This window comes from Microtus ochrogaster, chromosome 1 (assembly GCF_000317375.1).
Source record: "Microtus ochrogaster isolate Prairie Vole_2 chromosome 1, MicOch1.0, whole genome shotgun sequence".
In the NCBI taxonomy this organism is placed as follows: domain Eukaryota; kingdom Metazoa; phylum Chordata; class Mammalia; order Rodentia; family Cricetidae; genus Microtus; species Microtus ochrogaster.
In genome coordinates this window covers 43355987-43374689 of record NC_022009.1, presented here as the reverse complement: position 1 = coordinate 43374689, position 18703 = coordinate 43355987, and the positions used below count along the sequence as shown (strand labels likewise).

Genomic DNA, 18703 nt, shown 5'->3' with positions numbered 1-18703 from the left:
CTACATGCCCAGCCCATATCCGCCTGCCAGCGGAAATGAAACCACAGCTTTTGGGGTGTCTCTCAGAGCTCTGCCTGAGCTTTCAGGCCCAATCAGCTGCCTGGTTCACCCAGAAGTTGGGGTTCAGTGGGACTCTGCTGCCTGAATGCTGGGGGGTGATCTTGCCACCTTCCCCAGGAAAGAATCACTAGCCACAGGCCCCAGTTCAGAGACCCACTCCCATAGACTGGAGGTGGGGAGAGGAACCCCCACTCCTTGGCGTTCACAGGGCGAGCATGCCGTCACCTTCAGGAGTTTTACTTTCAACACTGGAAGTGGGAGGGGAGGTAGTTTTTATTTTTTTCCTGGTTCCTTCTCCTCCCAACTCCTTGAGTTGTGGCAGTGGGTTGGGTCCCAGTTTTAAAGGCAAGGCCTGAGTTCTGAGCTGAGCCTGTGCCGGCACAGCCTAGCCTGTCTGTAGGGCCCTGGTGCTCCAGGTTGGCTGCCTGTGAGGGGGAGGCACAGAATTCAGAACTACAGCTTAGTAAACAGAATTGGGGGCACTACACCAGTGACTGGGGCTCACGGGCCTCGCTGTATGGGGGAAGTGAGGAGACAGACTGAACACAAATGTAATATCTTGTAATAGATATTACAAAAGACGATGCTGGTTTGGCATCTTGGGCAAAGGAAATGTGGACAGGGAAGGAATATCGTGCAGACATATATGACATTTACTAATTTTTATATAAGCCTGTGTTTCTTTGGAATTAGAGAATCACGTTGAAATTTTGTGACTTGAACCCTCCTAGCAGAGAGGGCATAACTCAAACTCTAGAAAATTGTCCGGGTGGGTGGGCATGGTTGAAAAAAAATCTTATTATTATTATTGATGGTAGACTCAATTAAAGGTCTGTGGAGCACAACATTGGGTCGGGGATGTGGGTTTATTGTTTCTATCAAAGGCTGTAAGGACCAGGTGCGCTGCCAGGCTGGCTCAAGGCGAGCATTGAAAAACCACACCACAGATACACCTCACCTGCTTCGTTTGGATTCTCAGTTTTATTTTGCCCTCCTTTCTTTTCTTTTCTTTTTAGCTCATTTCCTTCGTGCCCCCCCCCTTTTTTTTGACCAAATAATACTTTGACAGCCTTCTTCTCCCATTTATTAGTGTTTCCTTTCTGCAGACGGGCACAACCCAGCCTTCTATTTCTAAAGGGCTGTTCGCACAGCCCTCTCGTTTGGCTCTGAAATTATGTATATGTAATTGGTAATTAAAGGTACAAGCTTTTCAATATAAACAGTATTGCTCAATGTTAGATTATTAAAGGGAAAGGAGGCAACGAACAATTACCTTCTACGTCCCTACAAATGGTTTATAGGAACCCAGTCTTTCCCTCGAACCTTCAGCTTGAAGGTTGTGATTACATTTTAACCATGGCAAGGCAGCTTTTCATAAGATAAATCGGTAAATTAATTACGTAGCATTGTCTTCGAGCTCCCTTTTAAGAAAACTCCGATTTCTTTTTCAAGTATAATTAATGGTTTCTGGGCGGTGTGGCGAGGATTGCCCCTTTACCTATTATTTTTTGTTGTTGTTGTTGTTAAGGTGCAACAACAGATTTAGGATTTACACATCTGCGGGGTGTTTCTGAACTGCCATGTTTTCGGGTGCCTGTCAACATTTAGTTCACAGAGGGCCTGCGTACCTCCTGGTCACCACGGGCAGAGACTCAAGGTGTGATTTCCATTGGCGGTACCTGTTCCTCTCTCCCTGTATCACGCGTGGCTCCAGGGGCACATTCTACGTCACCGGCCTCAGACGCTGCAGTCAGTTTTGCACATGGACTCACACAGGCCCCGAGCAAACTTATGCTCAGAAAACACAAACAGCGACTTCCACGTAGTATTGGAGATGCCACAGACTGTTTCCCTTCATGTTTCTGCTCTCTGGCTCTGGCCCATTAATAACCTCACTGTCATGGAATGCCTCTTCCTCCTCTTCACCCCTCCAGCTCTGCTGTGCCAATCATTCCCCCTTTCTAATTGCCGTATAGCTTACGATTTACCTTCCTCCTTGGTGTCAGACCTGTGGCTGTCCCCAGATCCCGTGAAGACCTGGCTACTTGTGCCTTCTTCCCAGCTGACAGGGAAGAATTCCAGCCAGGGTTGCCCAGACCCAAGGGGAACACGGAACCTCCCTTCCACTGCCTTTGATTTATTACATCACTCTGCTGTACGGCTTTCCAAGGGTCCCTTGAGGGAGTGGCTGATTCTTGAAGCGTTTATTAGCTTCGAAATATTTAGGTCTTGTGCCCCTTCCAAAATAATAACGCAAACAGCAAAAGGAAGTGCTCTGACTGCTACAGACCCATGGAAAGTGCACTTTGAGATCTGCCAAGCAATGATTTTGGAGTCTGAAGAGGCTTCCCCCCCCCCTTCTTTTCTCCCTGTCTTGAATGAAAAGAACACCGACCGATAAGAAAGGACAGTGTGAGCTGATAAAGCCCTGAGGGTTTTTGAGGGTCTGAAGGTCTGAGCAGGAGCCCAGCATGTGGTGGAAGCCGGGCGTTCCCTTTCACATTCTGGAATTTGACTCTTCCTTCTGAGCACGGGTGCTTCTTTCTCTGGGCAGGACTGGCTTTCTAACGCCTGTCTGGGTTTCTGGGTTTCTGTTTTCCAGTTTGGTGCCTGGCCAGGACTCAGGTGGAAGAATGCGAGCAGGAAGCTCATGAATGGCTAAGAACATGAATGAAAGCTGGTGGGGAGAGAGCCCAGCTCCAGACGGAGAGAGGGGTTGGGGCCCAGCGTTACCGCCTTGCTTCTCAGCCTTGTCACCCATTGGAATTAACGGGGGGGGGGGGGCAGCTTAAAGAATGCCGATGTTTGGCTTCCAGAGTCATTGATCTGGAGTGAGAAGCTCGCTCTCCCAGTGATGCTCAGATACCCTGAAGTGTGAGAGCCTTGCCGCCTCCAGCCCATGCTGCTGGCAGTTGGGGTGTGCGTGTGGGGAGAAATTGGCAAGGTGTGCTCCAGGGAGCAGAGAATCTGTGCTGCTTTGATGACCTCAGGGCTATGATGGGATGGAATGGTGAACTCCAATTCTGGGAGGATTTGGGGAGCCACAGAAACTGGCAGCCAAGGGGCCTGCTTCTTAGTGGGAAGGGGTGGAGGGAGCTGGTGCCTGTGATCACCTAAGCCCATCTTTGTCTTCTCTGCCCCTCCCCTGTCTCCTTTCTGTCTCCAGCAGAGGCTGACCATGTGGAGGCTGCCATCCTCGAGGAAGACGAGGGTCTGGAGATAGAGGAACCTAGCAGCCTGGGGCTGATGGTGGGTGGCCCCGACCCTGACCTACTCACCTGTGGCCAGTGTCAGATGAACTTCCCTCTGGGGGACATCCTGGTGTTTATAGAGCACAAGAAGAAACAGTGTGGGGGCCTGGGGGCCTGCTACGACAAGGGCCTGGACAAGGGCAGTCCTCCACCCTCCTCTCGCTCTGAGCTCAGGAGAGTGTCGGAGCCAGTGGAGATCGGGATCCAGGTCACCCCTGATGAAGATGACCACCTACTATCACCCACGAAAGGCATCTGTCCCAAGCAGGAGAACATTGCAGGTATGACATTTGCTCGCCTGGTGGCTGCTGAAACCACCTCCCCGGCTGGTCCTGCCCCTTGACCTTGGAGTCTTGATTCTTAGGGAGATCCAGGGCCTTCCAAGATGGCCTCTGGGTCACACTATCTGGGGCAGTGGCCCTCTGGGGAAGACAGCTGAGGGAGGCCCGAATGCTGCATGTTGGGTACTTTGCTTTTGGTGAGGGAGCCTTATCTTGAGCTTAATCCAGAGGTGGCCTGGAGTGCAAGATGGAAATTTGGAGGTTGTCTTTGTCGGTAATCTTGGCTCAGTCCCTGGCTTTGAAGCCAGGCTTGGTTTGGACTCTGTTATTCCCAACCCGGAAATGGTGTTTTTCTCATCTCTAAGATGGAGTTCAGGAGACCTTCCTGGTGTCTGTCAGTTGCTGTAAGGACTCAGAAGATTCTGAGTGTGGCAGTACCTGGAGGCACTTACATGTGACATTTGTCTCCTCTCCTTTCTTGGGACTCAGTTTCCCCAGCTGTGAAAAGAGGAGGTAGGTAGACCATCTGACCCATAAGCCTGCTTCCTGTTTTGCCTGGCCTCAGTTTGTGGGAACCTGTCTGAATTCTGATCCCTTAGAGGAGAACGGATATTCTTTTTTTTTTTTTTTTTGGCTAGCTATTTGGTTCTACCTAGATAGCTGTTTTGTTGCCCTGAAGACCAGATATGGAGCCTCAGCCCCAGGTACCAGTGGTGTCTTTCAGTGGGATGTACCCACTTGGTGACTTTGCTGTACGTCTTTCCTTCTTGGCCATACTATGGCGTGCTATAGTTTCCCAGGGAACCTCCGTGTGTTGTGCAAACCAAAGGTCTTGCTTCTGGGGAATATGAGAGATTTGTTCTACTGTGTTTCCCCAAAGAGACAGCAAGACAGGCTTTAGGGTTTGTTCAGATAAGGGTTCAAGTTCTGCCTTTTGACTTTGGGCTGGCTGCTTCTTGCGTTTGAGCCTCAGTTTCCTCCTTTGTCAATAGGGAGTGAATAATCCTAGCAGGCCTGTATGGGAACGGAGAAAGAAGAGGCTCCAAGGTGCTTGGGCAGCGGAACTCGCTCTCAGAGTTTCCTTCTGACTTGGCCTCATGCAAGTAGGTAGCCAGATGGAGAAACATAAAAACAGTCCCTGTGGTGTTTGGGTCATGAACCCTAAGGACACTGGACACTGCATGTTCTGAGGAGGTGACACAAAGCATAGGCCAGGGCCTCACATTAGAGGCAGTCATCGTCACGGCCAGCCCACCTCCAACACATGCCAGTTGCATGTCTTTGGGCCCCAGTTTGTCACCTGTTTGCTGGGAGGAGCTGCACAGTCTGCAAAGGTCTGAAAGCGCAGGCTGGGCAGTGGGGAGCAGGCGAGCCTGTGGACGATCTTGGCCTAGACTTTGCTTTCTGGTGGGTGTCTTAGTGGAAATCAGGTATGAAGACAATGCCAACATAACCAGGCACAAAAACACGGCTAGCACGACACATCACCATTAAGGCAAGAAGGGCGTCTGGTCCCTTGTCGTTGTCAGACATACCACTTGGGATGGATTTCAGAAGTGGGGGGACACCTGGTGTCAACAGCGTACAGCAGCCATTGAGGGGTGCCTGGCCCTCATTTACTTTCATCTGAGCCCAGCCTCCAAATCCTCATTTTATGTTGAAGTCTTTCCCAAGGAGAGCCTGTGGATCACCGTGGGGAAGTTTGCTTAAGAAAGCAACTAAATGTGATTTTTCAAAAAGCGGTTCATCTCCCGGCAGCTTCGTCCTTATCCTCCAGCTCCCCCGATACCCTGCGTCCCCCATACTGTTAGTGACCCATCGTATTTTTATTTATGTGTGATGGGAGATGTCCTCAGCCCTTCTGTTCAGTGGCAAGGCAAGCGAAGCAAGGTGGGGAATGGATTTCTTCCATAGGTGGAATAAGCCCTTAGCAGCCTAAAGCGATACGTTTGTTCAAAGCATTTCAAATGTTATTCTAATCAAAGGCACACAGCACTCTGCCTGCTGTGTCAGCTGCAACTGACCATTTTGTTCTTGCAACCCAATCCACCCACCCTTCCTTTCCACGCCCGGGTCTCCTGGCCCCTCCCTACTTGGGTACCAACTTTTCTTTTCTTTCTTTCTTTCCTTCCTTCCTTCTTTTTATTCCTTCATTTAATAGAAAGGAAAGATTAAAGAATAAAACATCAGTGGCTCAAATGTATAAAGTAATTTAATATGGTGAGAGCATTAATTATTTTAGCTTAATTGAATTCTGAGGACTCTGCAGTCCTTGCAGCTTGGTAGACAAGGCCTGTTTATTATTTCTCTGTGTAGATTAACAGTAAAGGAAACACAGATAACTTTCAGTTATTTATTGTAAAATAAATGTGTCAATTCGTGTGTGAAGCAAGCTGCTCAAAGATAATTGAGTCTTTATATTTTAAGAGGGGAGCCAGGAATCGCGGACTCTTCTATATCCAGGCTTCCGGAAATCCTTACGGCTGCTGTCCAGGCCGCTGGCACACTGGCCTTAGTGGGCCCCCTGCTCCTGCCTCCTGGCTGTGGCTTCAGGGGCACTTCCCAGCTACCCCATGCCCTGTGGCTGTCTTCTCTGGCCTTGCTGGTCCCTGCCAGTAGCTGGTGGGCAGGTGGCTGTTGATCCTCGGGACTCTGCTTCTGGCTGGCTGGGGTGGCTGGGTCCTTGATGGGGTGGCAGTGAGAGTGTGTCACGTTCTGCACCTTCACTTGCTTCCCATAACCTTTCCTTTCTACCAGAAACTTCTAGAAGCAGGGCCCCAGAGATGGATGGAGGTGTTGAGATGTTTTTCCTGTCCTTCACTGTGTCCCCAGGGTGAGAATTGAGCTGAGATCTGACTAGTCATCCAGCTGAGGTGTGAACTCTGTCCCTACCCTTTCTTTGGCAATATCATTCTGAAGATGGCTGTAAACAGTCTGTGATCTTTTCGTTGTTTTAATTGATAGAGGATTAGGAAGGTACAGAGAGGAATTTATAAAGCTCAGCTCCCGGAGGAGGGCACTCTTCATTCATTCATTCATTCATTCATTCATTCATTCAACACCTACCACTCTTCTCAAAAGGATTGTGTGAGGAGATAGCAGCCCTGTCCTTGATGCTGGCCTCCTCGATGATGCTCACCGATGCTCACTGGCTGTGGTAGAGGAAGTTCCTGGTGGCTGTCAAGGCCCACCTAGGGACAGCGGTGATTGGCTGAAGTAAAGCCTTTGGCTGAGGTCTGAGTCAAGAGTGCAAGGGGTGTTGATGGTAATACCCACCAGTGGAGGTCCTGGGTGCAGCTAGTGATGCCTCCCTACGGCCTCTGTCTGCCTCTAGCAGGGATGCTCCCCTCAGGCACTAGGTCCATGCACCCAGGCTGACCCAGGTGAGGGGTGGGGAGATACAGGGTTTGCTGAGGGGCTGTCTAGGGCAGGGACAGAGAGAAAGGATTTCAGTTGTTTGGGGTCTGAAGCTGTGTAGGAAAGACAGGACGTGAGGCCACCCTGCTCCCAGCCCTCCAGCCCTTCAGAGACTTGGTTCTTTTCTGTGCTAATGATGACTCAGGCCTGTGTGTGGGTAGCTGGAAAAGGGAGGGCACAACTACAGTGTACATGTGAGTGCTCGTATGTGCTCCCCCCAACCCGAGGTTTTCTATCATGGCTCTCTGCTTCCCAACCGCACACAATTTTGGGTGTTTTAGGAAAGGCTCAGTGAGAACTGTGGAAGCTTCCACTGGGTTCTGAGACTCACGCATCAGAAACAACGGCAGGGTGAGATGGGCAAGGGTTCAAGCCCACCCTTGTATCTTTTATCACATCAACGCCATGTTGTGATGTCCGGCACAGTGCCTCATCCTGGGAAGGGGTTGGGGACCTTGGTGTCCCCCGGACTGAACCCAATGGCATTTACTGCAGTGGGTCTGATGGAGACCCTCTCTACTTTCCCAGTCTCACTTCTTTTTCTGCATCATGAAGAGGACTTAATGAAAGGAGACCTAGGATATACCACATAGGTGGTTGTGGCCTTCAAAGGAAATTTGGTTCTTCATGTTATCACCCTGGCCATACTCAAAAGGGGGTTGGTCCAACGGGGAGGAATCTGCTGTCACCATCTTTTCCTTTCCCTGAATTAAAAAAGGAAACAAAAGAAGGACATAACTGTTCTTAAGGGGTTGATAAGGGGTTGAGGTCTTTTTTTTTATTATTATTATTATTACAGATATAAGGGAGAAAGCAGGCAGGCAGGGACAGCAGCATCTGGGAAAGTCCAGAGTAAACATGGCCAGACTGAGCTGAAGCACGTGAGAGAGCGGGAAGGAGAACAAGAGAGATGCCATTTAGACAAGTGCTTGGGCTAAGGAACTGGTCAAGAGATGGGCATAGCCAAAATGCCTGAGTTATTTAGGGGCCAGAGAAACTGGGGGAAGGGGAAGCCCAGCCAAGTCCCTGGGCAGGAATAGTTTAGGGTGGAGGGTGGAGGTATGCCAGCCAGGAGGACCCTGTAACAGGTAGGAACTGAGGGATGCTGGGAGCACCTGGCAGCCTGAGTCTACTTTGATGTTACTAGGCATCTCAGTCATTTGTCCCAGGTTTGAGCCCTAACACTCCCAAACCCCAAATGTCAGGCTTCTGAAATGCAGGCTATAGGATAGTAATGGCGGGAGGTGGTAGGTCCCTAGCCTGGAGGTGACAGGTGGCTGTCACCATGGTGTCTGTGCTTGCTGTATGTGTCTTCATTGGAAAACCTGAGCTGGGCCTAGGATGAGCCTGGAGAGCCCTTGGACAGACAGGGGTTTGGTTTATGGTTTCAGAATCCCACTGCTGGAGAAAGGGGGTCCTGGTGAGCCCCATGGTTTCCATGCTGCTCTGAGAACAGTCGCTGCAGGGCATATAGAAAATTCAGTGTGAAAAACAGAACCGTTACCCCGGATGTGAGAGAAAGTGACTAAGTGGCTTGTGCTGGAAGCTGGAGATAACCCCACTTGAGGGGTGTCTCAGAATCCTTGCATTTGATCCATTGGGAGCTGCTTTTTTCCCTCAAAATTAACATTAGTTAAATCCATGTATATTGTGGTATGGATTATCTCGTTTTATTACTAAGTCGTGACAACTAATTATTAGTCCTGTCTGTAGTGAGGAACAGGTTCGTGTTCTGCCTGAAGAACCATAGCCCTGGGAGAACACTGGCTGGTGGACTGACCTCAGGGCTCAGGGTGGCCTGCCGGGAGGTCCAGGTAGAGGTGCCGCGGGATTCTTCTTGTCGTTGTCCTAGAGGAGTTTTCTCAGATTTCTCACTTAAGTTTTAAGCCTCCAAATAGATACTTATAATCCTATATTGAATTCGGGTTTGGAAGGTTCTTGGAGAAGTTAAGGAACTTTCCCATAGTCACGTAGGAAAGGGGAGTGAGACCTGCTTGACCCGGCCAGCTGACATTGGTTTTAAGGAGAGGAATTCTGTGAGTTGCCCGGAAGATCTGGGGGTAGCGGGCACCAAACACCTCTATTCCCCCATCTGACCTGAGTTTGGAAGCCCATGCTGGAGTCTGGATGCAGCCAGGAATCCTCAGGCCCCCAAAACTTGACCCTTGCATGTGAAGGTAGCAGCTGAGCAAGCTCTAAGATGTAAATTTCCATGGGCCTGGGTTGAAATTTTTTTTCTCACTCATGAAAATTATTTGCTTTATTTTATACTCTTTGTTGCAGTTGTTTGTAACCCACAAACACAAACCATTTGTTTTATTTTGTGGAATTATGGGTTTGAGGAAGTATTAGCTGTTCATTTCTGGGAGTCTCCGCCCCTGTACAACTCGATGGTCTATTGCTTTCCAGGACAGGCTGCTTACTGTAATTTTTACTCAATGTTGTATGGCTGTACACTCAGCCCCTAGACCAGGAGCTGTGGTTACAGGGGGTCACTCAGAGGAAGGCTGGCCTCAGAGATGACATGGAAGAGCTGGAGCTGGCAATGTCACCACAGATTTGGTGGCTTGTGTGAAGTTAGCGCTCATGATCCCGAGTCAGGACGGGCACTGACTGGAGGACAGTGCCCCTACCTGTCCTGTGCCTATCTGTGGTTATGTGTCCATTGTTGGTAGTGCTGCCCCAGCTGCAGGATGGTAACCAGCAGGCGGCTTCCTGGGTCCAGGGAGAAAGAGTCAGGCTGAGGGGCAGGGATCTGGCAGAGACCTGGAAAGTATATCACTATCACTAACCATCACTGCCCAACCCTGAGTCTTGGGGCTGTTCATCTCTCCCAGAGGGTCCCACTTTATCTGTAACTGGGGTGAGCTTCTGCATAGCAGGGGACAGAGGCTCCCTCGCTGTATAAACCAGAGCAGTGCTAGTGACAGACACGACTTCAGTTCTGAGCTGTAGTCCAAAATCTTAATGGATTTAAAAAGCATTGGTCAGCTAGAAGGGTTTTCTCCCCACCTCCTGTTAGGCGTATGTCTTTATTTGCTGGATGACATATTGGCCCATTGCAGTTGAGAAAGGACGAGAAGGAAGAGGGAAAGAAAGAAGCCTGGCTCTGAGGGAGAATTTAGCCACACTCAGTCTGTTATTGTTTTTGGTTTGACAGTAGTTAGCAATTGAGTCTCTTTTATTTTGTATGTGCGTGTGTGTGTGTGCATGTGTGCGTGTGTGCATGTGTGTGTGTGCATGTGTGTGTGTGCATGTGTGTGTGCATGTGTGTGTGTGTGCATGTGTGTGTGTTGCACAAGGTTTGTTGCTGCTGGTGGTGTTGGTCTCATACAAAGCTAGAGAGATTTGTGTCCACGACTATGCAAAGAAGACAGCCTGGCCTTCGCTCCTGTCCCCCTGGGCTTGTCTTTTCACTGGAGGTTGAGGTTTTCATTGTTGGATTTTCAACTTAATGCATGCTTCTTGGAGCTTAGTATGTGCTATGTGGCCCTGTTTCCAAGGCCTTGTAAAGATTAACCCTCCATTTAATCTTTTAACCTTGCGCGGTAGGTGTTAACCCAAACCCCACTTTACAGAAGGGCAAACAAGCAGAGATGCGGTCATATTTGATTCTTGGTTCCATCTGCGCTCTCCACCCTCTGAAAGCTGTAAGTCAGCTGCTACTTTCGTTTTGTAGGAGAGGCAACTGAGTCATAGGCAGGGCAGTGTCTAAGTCTGTGGGTGGTTCACTGGAACCCGCAGCCTGCCGCCTGCCCCGAAGGGGTCTTCACTGGGCCATCCTTCTGGGGGACCCAGTGTTTACTGTGGTAGGCACAGACTTTCTGCTTCTAGCTGAGCAGTGGGTACTGTGTACTGGAAGCCAGTCTGAGAGGACAGTGCCCCTACCTGTCCTGTGCTTATCTGTGGTTATGTGTTCATTGTTCACCGTGCTGCCCTGGCTGTAGGATGGCTTCCTGGGTCCCGGGAGAGTCTGGCTGAGGGGCAGGGGTCTGAGACCTGGAAGGTATATTCTTGCTGTGTGACCTTGAATCTGTCCCTTCCCTCTCTGTTTCCCCTGTCTTCTAAGCTAGAATATGATAAGGTTGTTAGGCCCCTCAGCTTCTCATCTAAGCCCCTCCTACCCAACCACCCGGATTTGACTCATTTTCATATGGGGAGTTAGTTTCCCTGAAGAATTTGCTCTATTGAAAATGAAAGCCATTGATTGGGGGGGGGGGGGCGGCAAACAGAGTTCCGGGGAGGGGGTGCTGAGAGGGAAAGCACAGGTCCAGATGTCATCTGTTTGTGGCTTCCCATACCTAGACCTCATTCCTAGGGTGAAAGACCCCACTCCCGGTGTAGGCGGGAGACAGGCTGTTCAGATGTACCTCCCAAGGCAGAGCAACTCCCTCCCCCCAGTCCAAAACAGCCACACCTAAAGATGTGTGATTATAGCTGTCGCTCATAGGCTAGAGCCAGAGGGAAGTTTTCCAAGACTCTTAGGTCGTCAGTGTGGACCCAGCCTTAAAGGGGCAGACTAGCTGCCGATATTGGGATCAGCGTCTAAATGCAGAGCCTTGTAAAATGGCTGCAGCCCCAGTGCCTGGTTCATGCCCCCAATGAAGGCACAAACGAATCCCAGTTAGCGTCCAGCAAGAATAAACCTTGAACTGTCTGATTGGTCCCCTTTCAGCTTTTCCAAGGCAGGCCAGATTTCTGGAGAGAGTAGGAGTCCATTTAGGGAAGGGCTCCTGAGGATGAGGGGCAGGGACTGTTCTAGGTTTAGGGTGAAAGCAAGGGTCTGCATTCTTTTTTCCTTAAAAACAAACAGGCCGATCCTCCCTTGACCCTTTTCCACCTCCAGCAAATGGCTGGCAAACCGTTGTGGGGTCCTAAACCAGAACTATGTTCTTTCTTGGAGCCCGAGCTGGGTCTGCCCCCACCCCCACCTTAGTTCAAAGCTAGCTAATTAAGAGACCTAAACAGTGCGGTCTTCTCTGCATCACTGGCTTGTAAAACTTTCCCTGAAAACCAGGCGACTTTATTCGCTGGGAAGGGGCAACAAAGGCACGTAATTTTTCCAACCTGGCCTTTGCTTGGAAGAAAATGGGAAAGAAAGTCATTTTCGTAAACAGAGTCTCTCAGAGCCGCAAAGGAGGTCCGCGCTTCGGGTCGGGGTCTGCACATCGCAGGACAGTGGTCTGGAAAGTGGCCCGTGGTTGTGGTGGTGGTCTGTTAGGTTTTAGGGTGTTTTGAGGCCTGTGATGGGGATCGAGGATGGGGGTAGACATCACTGAATCTCTTCTGAGGCTCTTGGCTCAAGGTACCACTAATGCAATTTTCCAGGCACCCGGACGGTGCTACTTGAAAGAATCCTTTCCCGCCTCTCGGCCAGCAGCCCCTCCCCCACACGGCCTCAGGCCCTCTCCTAGGCTCTTGAGAGTTGGGGTACTGGAACTGCGCTCCCCCGGCCTCGTCCACGTGGTGTGCACCTCAGACCCTGTCTCCTTGAAGGTCACTCTGAAATTTGGGTCCATTGACACCAATTCACCCAGCAGGAGAGCACAATGATTTTCCCCCAGAGCCGACCGCACACTGTTTTGGCCGGGTGCGCGGTGTGGTATGGACACTAACTGCTCGGTGACTGCACCCGGGCCTCTCTGGCTACGGATAACCCTCCCCAGACTCACCTGGGTCTACTGGGGGCCTCCACCCCACCACTCCTGGGCCTTGGGGCGGGCCCGGTCCTCCTCGGGCCACTCCTGCCCGCCCTCCCCACCATGCACGTAGATTGCGCCCTGGGCTGGAGGCCGAGGGGCGCCAGGTCCATGCATAATTCTGGGGCTTAATAGACCAGCTGCCCGCGCGGGGCGCTGGGCGGGCGGAGGCGCAGCTGACCCTGTCGGCGTCTGGCCTCGTGGGGCAGGCGCGCCCCTTTCTTCTCCGCCTGCTTTGGCCCGGGTCTGAGAAAGGGGTGGGGGCTGGGTGAGCCGAAAGACCACTCCACGGGGAGGATTCATGCAACTTTTCTTTTGGGTTTCGGGCACCGCGCACCGAGTCGCAGCCGCCAGGAGTTGCAGTCCGGGTTTCCGCGAAGCGAGCTGAAACCCTAGATTCTATTCTTTTGTTTTACGTACCCCTTTCCCTCGACCCCCCACCTCCACCCCGCACCTTGGAGCCCTCCCCCACCTCCAGCTCAGCCGCAGTCCAGCAAGCACGCTCCTGGCTCCAAGCCAACCCCCTTCCCGGGCTGTAAGAGAGGGATGGAGGCGGAGACCCAAGGTCAACGGCGGGAGGCCGCCCCGCTTTGGAGCCCTTTGTGCACGGGACGCCCCACCCCCACTGCTCGCCCCCTTTCTGCCCAGAGTGTACGCGGCGAATCGAGTGACCCCTGGCCTGGGAAATTGCATTTCAGAACCCCTTGGAAGCTGCCAGTGGCCCTTCCCCGAAGCCGCCACGGCGAGGGGCAGACCTCTCAGCCCGCGTGACTTTTGCTTAGGGTCTTGGGACCGTCCAGGGACCCTGTCTCCTTTGCCGCTATTGCTCGGAAGGGATCTTAAGTTCACCTTGGCCTAAGGATCCAGGTGAGACCGGAAGGCAAGGGTCTTGAGATCCCTTCTGTATGCTTGAGTTCCTGCAGGGCAGCTAGGCCTGCCCCAGAGAGGGAAAGAGGGGTGTTGGGGTTGTGACTCTGAAACACTCGGGACAAAAGTTTTCCCCATTGTGTGGGAATGGAACCCTCCAGTGGAGTGAGGCAGAAGCAGGAAAGCACGGGATTCCTGGGAGTGGAATAAGATCCCTCCTCAGCCTCCGCTCTGCTTCTTCCTCTTTCTGTCCCTCTAGAGAGATTTGTATGCAAATTATCACCTTGCTAGAATTCCAGCACTCACGCTGCGTCTTAAAAATTGACCTCATTGTTGGAGCTCTCCAAGAGACCCTTACAATCAGTGGTGAATTTCAGTATCAACCAATAAACTTTTGTTTTGTTCGTTTTGTTCTTGTTCTTTTTTTTTTTATTTTTTTGTTGTTGTTTTTTTGTTTTTTGAGACAGGGTTTCTCTGAGTAACTACCCTGGCTGTCTTGGAACTCACTCTGTAGACCAGGCTGGCCTCGAACTCTTGCTCCCGCCTGTCTAGTGCTGGGGTTAAAGCTGTGTGTCATCACGCAGGGCTCAATCAATAAGCTCTTAAGAAAACCTGCCAGCATTCTTCTGGAGCTGGTACTCCTGAAATAAAAACGAGTGTTGCTTGCCTGTGGAAGATGAAGTATTTGCCTTCACTGGGACATCTTTTCCAGTCTAGGATTGGACCCAGCTCTCCATTCACCATTCAGAAATCGGTGTGAGCTAGACAGATTAAATGTGTTAGAACAGTAGGCAAGGTGGTTTTAAAATGTGTGTCCATGTGTGCTTATGGTTTGGGCTTGACACGGCAGACTGCGCTTCTGACCTCTCTGGGTACTGTGTCAACAATCCCTTCCTAGCATTTTGAGAAAGAGTTGCTCTTCAAAAGAAAAAAGGAAAAAACCCCACAGGTTTAGCTAATTTGAGCTTCCAGCAACTGGCTTTTCTGGTGGCGTCTGAAGTACTTGTCAATTTATTTGTTGAAAGGCCTTGGGGAGCAGCAAGTTGTTCCCAGGAACGGAAACCTGCCCGTCCTGGACAAGAAGGGTTTCTCTCTGCCCGAACTTGCTCTTGGATTTCTCAGACGTCCGTTTATGTCAGTTCCAACAAGATAGAAACTGCCTTTGGATATTGTAAATACTGGTAAAGATCACAACCCTGTCCTCAGAATGGGCTGCGACGAAAAGGCAGGTTCTGTGTTTGATTAATATTTACGTACCTGGGTTCTTTTACACAATGAAAGATGAAACACTATGTCTGTGTGTGTGTGTGTGTGTGTGTATGTGTGTGTATACACATCCCAAATCTGTAGTCAAAAGAGATGAACGTGTTAGTGTGTTTGGAGGCTAGGCATGAGAGAGGATGGGTCCTGTTCATGTTTTGCTTGTGGGACCAGTGCCCAGGGGTTGGCTGGCTTAACGGTTACCACCCTAAGAAGTAGCCCGGGTCTTCACTTGTGTTTTTTCTTTTACTTTGACGGCCTGAAAATGATTTTAAAAAATTATGCATGATTTTTCCCCCTCTAGATTTGAGCTAAGACTACATAGTGGAGGGTTTTCCTCCAGGGCCTGACCCCCCCCCCCCCCCCCCCCCGGGGTTGGGTTTAAAACACCCCCCCCCTCCCCCCCCCCGCCGCGCCCAATCCCTTGGCTGAAGGGTGTATAGATCTTTCATGCCTGGGTGTCAGAGTGACAGAGGGCTGCCTGACTATGTGGCTCTGAGCCCTGGGCTGTGTCCTCAGGGCACAGGTGGCTTTGCTTGGCTTTGTTCTGGAGCAGTGTGTGGGAGGTGTGCATGGAAACGGAGCCCTCTGTCAGCTGGATCCTGTGGCAGTTCAACCATCGGGTCGGTAGCTGAAGGGGCGGAGGAAGCCTGCTGTAGCACCACTGCCCAGCGCTTTCCCTTCTGCTGCTTGGAGAAACAGCCACTTTTTTTTTTTTTGTAGGATTTCCTACAGCATTTCTTCCCTCGGGGGCACCTGCACCCCCCGCTTAGGCGTTTGATAAATATTTGTGGAGATTGGAGTGTCAGGTGCCACTCCAGGGCTTAGGCACTGGGTTCACCCTTGGCCCCACAGCCTGTCCTGTCCTCCAAGAACCCAGGGCCAGCCAGCCCCTCAGCCGGTGCCTGTGTCTGTAGAATGGGGACGTATTATTTTTACTTAACAGTTCCCATCTACACAGGAGCGTACGTAAGCCAGTGGTGAGCAAAGCTATGGCTGATTTCGTAGACACCATACCCGAGAGACTGTTATTGTTTGGGCCCTGGGGGCGGGGTGACTAATTTGCAAAGAGGAAAGGCATCCAACAGCTGCTTGTATATAGAGGGTGTTGTCTTTAATGCCAGTGAGGAAGCATTTGGGGGCTTCCGGGAGAGGCTGTGGCACGTACCACTAGAAAACGTCCCTCACCCATCCCCATTCACGTTAGAGGTGCTTCTCTGCAGCCCCCACCTCCAGCTCCTTACTTTTGGGGAACACCATGTGATCTATGATCTTAATGCCTAGTGGTGTTACTTTTGCCCTTGACCTGAACACCCCAGAAAAGGCCCTTTCCTATCCTGATACTAGCTTCTGGCCTCGGAAGGGTAGGGAGCAAGTTGGGGGTGGGTAGTAGGGTGGGTGTGTGGGGGGATGGGGTCTAGACTGGGAAGCATACAGCAGGTTGCCTTTAAGTGCAGAGTCTTGCTCAATGCAGGTGAAGAAGGGACTCGGGCCAGCCCGGTGAGGAAATTCTCCTTTTCCTTTCTCTACCTCCCTACCAAAGCTCAATGAAATGGGCATCTGTGCCCATCGAGTACACAGCTGGTGGACTATGAAATGGTACCTTCACTAGGGAGATTCAGACCTCCAGTGGCCTGCGGGGGGGCCAACATTTTACCTTTTTTTGTTGTAATTTTGTACTCAGAGAGGTTTGGTTTCTTTTCCTCTGCAAATGCTGGGTGACTTGAAATCGAGTTTTAATAATAACCTCTTACTGGACCCAAAGCCTCCAGGCTCCTCCTGCTCTTTAGGCATACAGACCTTGCTGCATGTCTCCAGTGTTTGCCAGCTTGGGTTTGGGACAGGGTGGGTGTGTGCACTCTCCTCTTCCCTCTGGGGACCTAGGCAAAGCCCTTGTTCCAGCTTCTGAGGTGGAGAGGGGTGGGGACTGCAGATAGATGGGGGTTGTATTGTAGCGTAGGCTCTCAGCCAGGTGTGTGGCATTCCATAATTGAATACAGACCTGAGTGAGTTCCATGTGGGCATGCAAAGACGGGCAAGGGAGGTACCGAGGTTCCCCGCGCTCTCTCTCTGCTGAACCTGGAATCCCAAAATTCTATGGAGCCCAAATGGTGCGTGGAAAAGCCAGGGAGCAGCAGAGATCATAGAAGCCCGAGTATATTCTGTTCGCACGGACAGGCTCTTGCATTTTTTTTTGTTAGTGGCAGTTACTTAATTAACCCACAGATTAGGGCTGCCTTCTTTTGACATGTGCATATATTTTGGGGGAGAATATTCTTGCTCTCCTCAAACTCCAACCGGAACCGCTCAGCTCAGCCGCCTCCCTGGAGAGCTGTGACCTCTTCTCTCTCCTTCTTGTCTTCCCAGCTTTCCCTTCCTGTTCCTCCTACCCACCCTTCCCTTAAACTCAAGTGGGCTTGCAGCTGAGTGGAGGACAGGCGTGTTACACACAGCTAAATAAATCATGTTTACGCTTGGCGTTCTTGGTAGTGAAGAAGCTGTTGGCTGTTTCCACTTCCTTATTTCTCAGCGTTTGCTTCCTACCTGTTTTTGAGTACATGCCCAGAATAGTAGTTTTGTCAAATGAGGGGATAATGCCAGCCAGCCTTTTCCGCTGCCAAGGAAGCTGCTGGATTTTGCAAAACAGAGTGACGTTTTTTTAGTGACACTGATTCCTCTCCCCCCTCCCCAAAGAAATTAGGGTGTAGAATAAGGGGTATTAAAAATGCAAGCAGAGAAGGAGAGGGGGAAAAAAAAGCTTCCTGGCTGCCTTTGCTCAGGCCTTATAGCAAGCAGGGTTAGAGCTGAAAGGTCTGGAGTTTTTGTTGCTAGTGGCTTCTCCCAGGGCGGCAGGCGGCCTTAGGAGGTGCAGAGGCTGTTCTGGGCCCTGAGAACTGAGGCGAGCTCCTCCTTCTTAGTCCCAAGACTTCATTTTCTCAGATTTGGAGATATGGCGCAGTGATTTTATTTCATTTTTTTTTCTTTCCTTCTGTTCAGTTTTTGGGTCTGTTTAGTTCTAGAGGCCTCCTGCATGATACTTGCTTCTGTCTTCCTCTGAAGTACCAGTTAGGAATCTCACCCTGGGCCAGGGTGGGAGCTTTTGGGGCCGGACTGAGACTGTCATTGTTTCTGTACAGCACGAGCTACCCAGGCCTTCCCTCCTCCACGTTTCACTCAGGATGTTTTAGGGGCACCTGAAAAAGTCACTTTCTTGTTGGGTCTTCTCTGTTAGGCAGAGGACTTCCTGGGTAATTACAGCCAAGTGCAGGCTTTCAGATTAAAAAGAAAAAAAAATTAAAGAAACGATTTCAAAAACAAGTGAGTGGTAGGTGAACACATTGCTCCTAGAGAAAGTTGAGACCTGCATTCTCTGAAGGATTCCCTTCCGAATTCTATCCATGGTCCAGCAAAAAAATTACGATAAAAATCAAAGTAGGCGTGCTATGATTTTCCCACAATTTCTAATGGGAATACTCTGTAGTAGAGATGTTTCCATTGAGGATTTGCTGCCGGCGTCTTTATTTATATTAAACAGTGGTATATAAGCCTTCGTTGAATGTAGACCTCTGTTACGGCCAGCTGCCCTGTGAGCCTACTGGATTGACCTGTAAGCATCAGTTGCCGGTGTTAACGTGATCACCCTCTTTATTAAATTAATCCCACCAAGTGTTAGTTTTTACATATTTTGTGGTGCACATACCCCACATCACCTCTGGTGTGTTAGGAGATGCAAATGGATTTCATGAGGAAAGAAAGTAAGAAGGTGACTGTCAGTGCTTTGTCCTCCTCGGTCCCCTTAAAAGGAAATGGGCGATTTCTCTCTCTCTCTCTCTCTCTCTCTCTCTCTCTCTCTCTCTCTCTCTCTCTC

At 50.5% G+C, this 18703-nt stretch overlaps 1 protein-coding gene across 5 annotated transcripts in view; it reads left to right on the top strand.

Annotated features, from left to right (window-relative positions):
• Nucleotides 1-18703, top strand: part of Bcl11b (B cell CLL/lymphoma 11B) — an 87729-nt gene that overhangs the window by 10710 nt on the left and 58316 nt on the right. For 2 of the 5 annotated variants that reach the window (XM_026781009.1, XM_026781008.1), the window contains exon 2: nucleotides 3230-3592. The exons of 1 other annotated variant lie outside the window; for it this stretch is intronic. In XM_026781009.1, the coding sequence (XP_026636810.1) occupies nucleotides 3230-3592 (363 nt within the window). Of the gene's footprint in view, nucleotides 1-3226; nucleotides 3593-18703 lie in introns of all 5 variants that reach the window. 2 more of the 5 variants (XM_005343529.2, XM_026781007.1) reach the window with 1 other exon arrangement.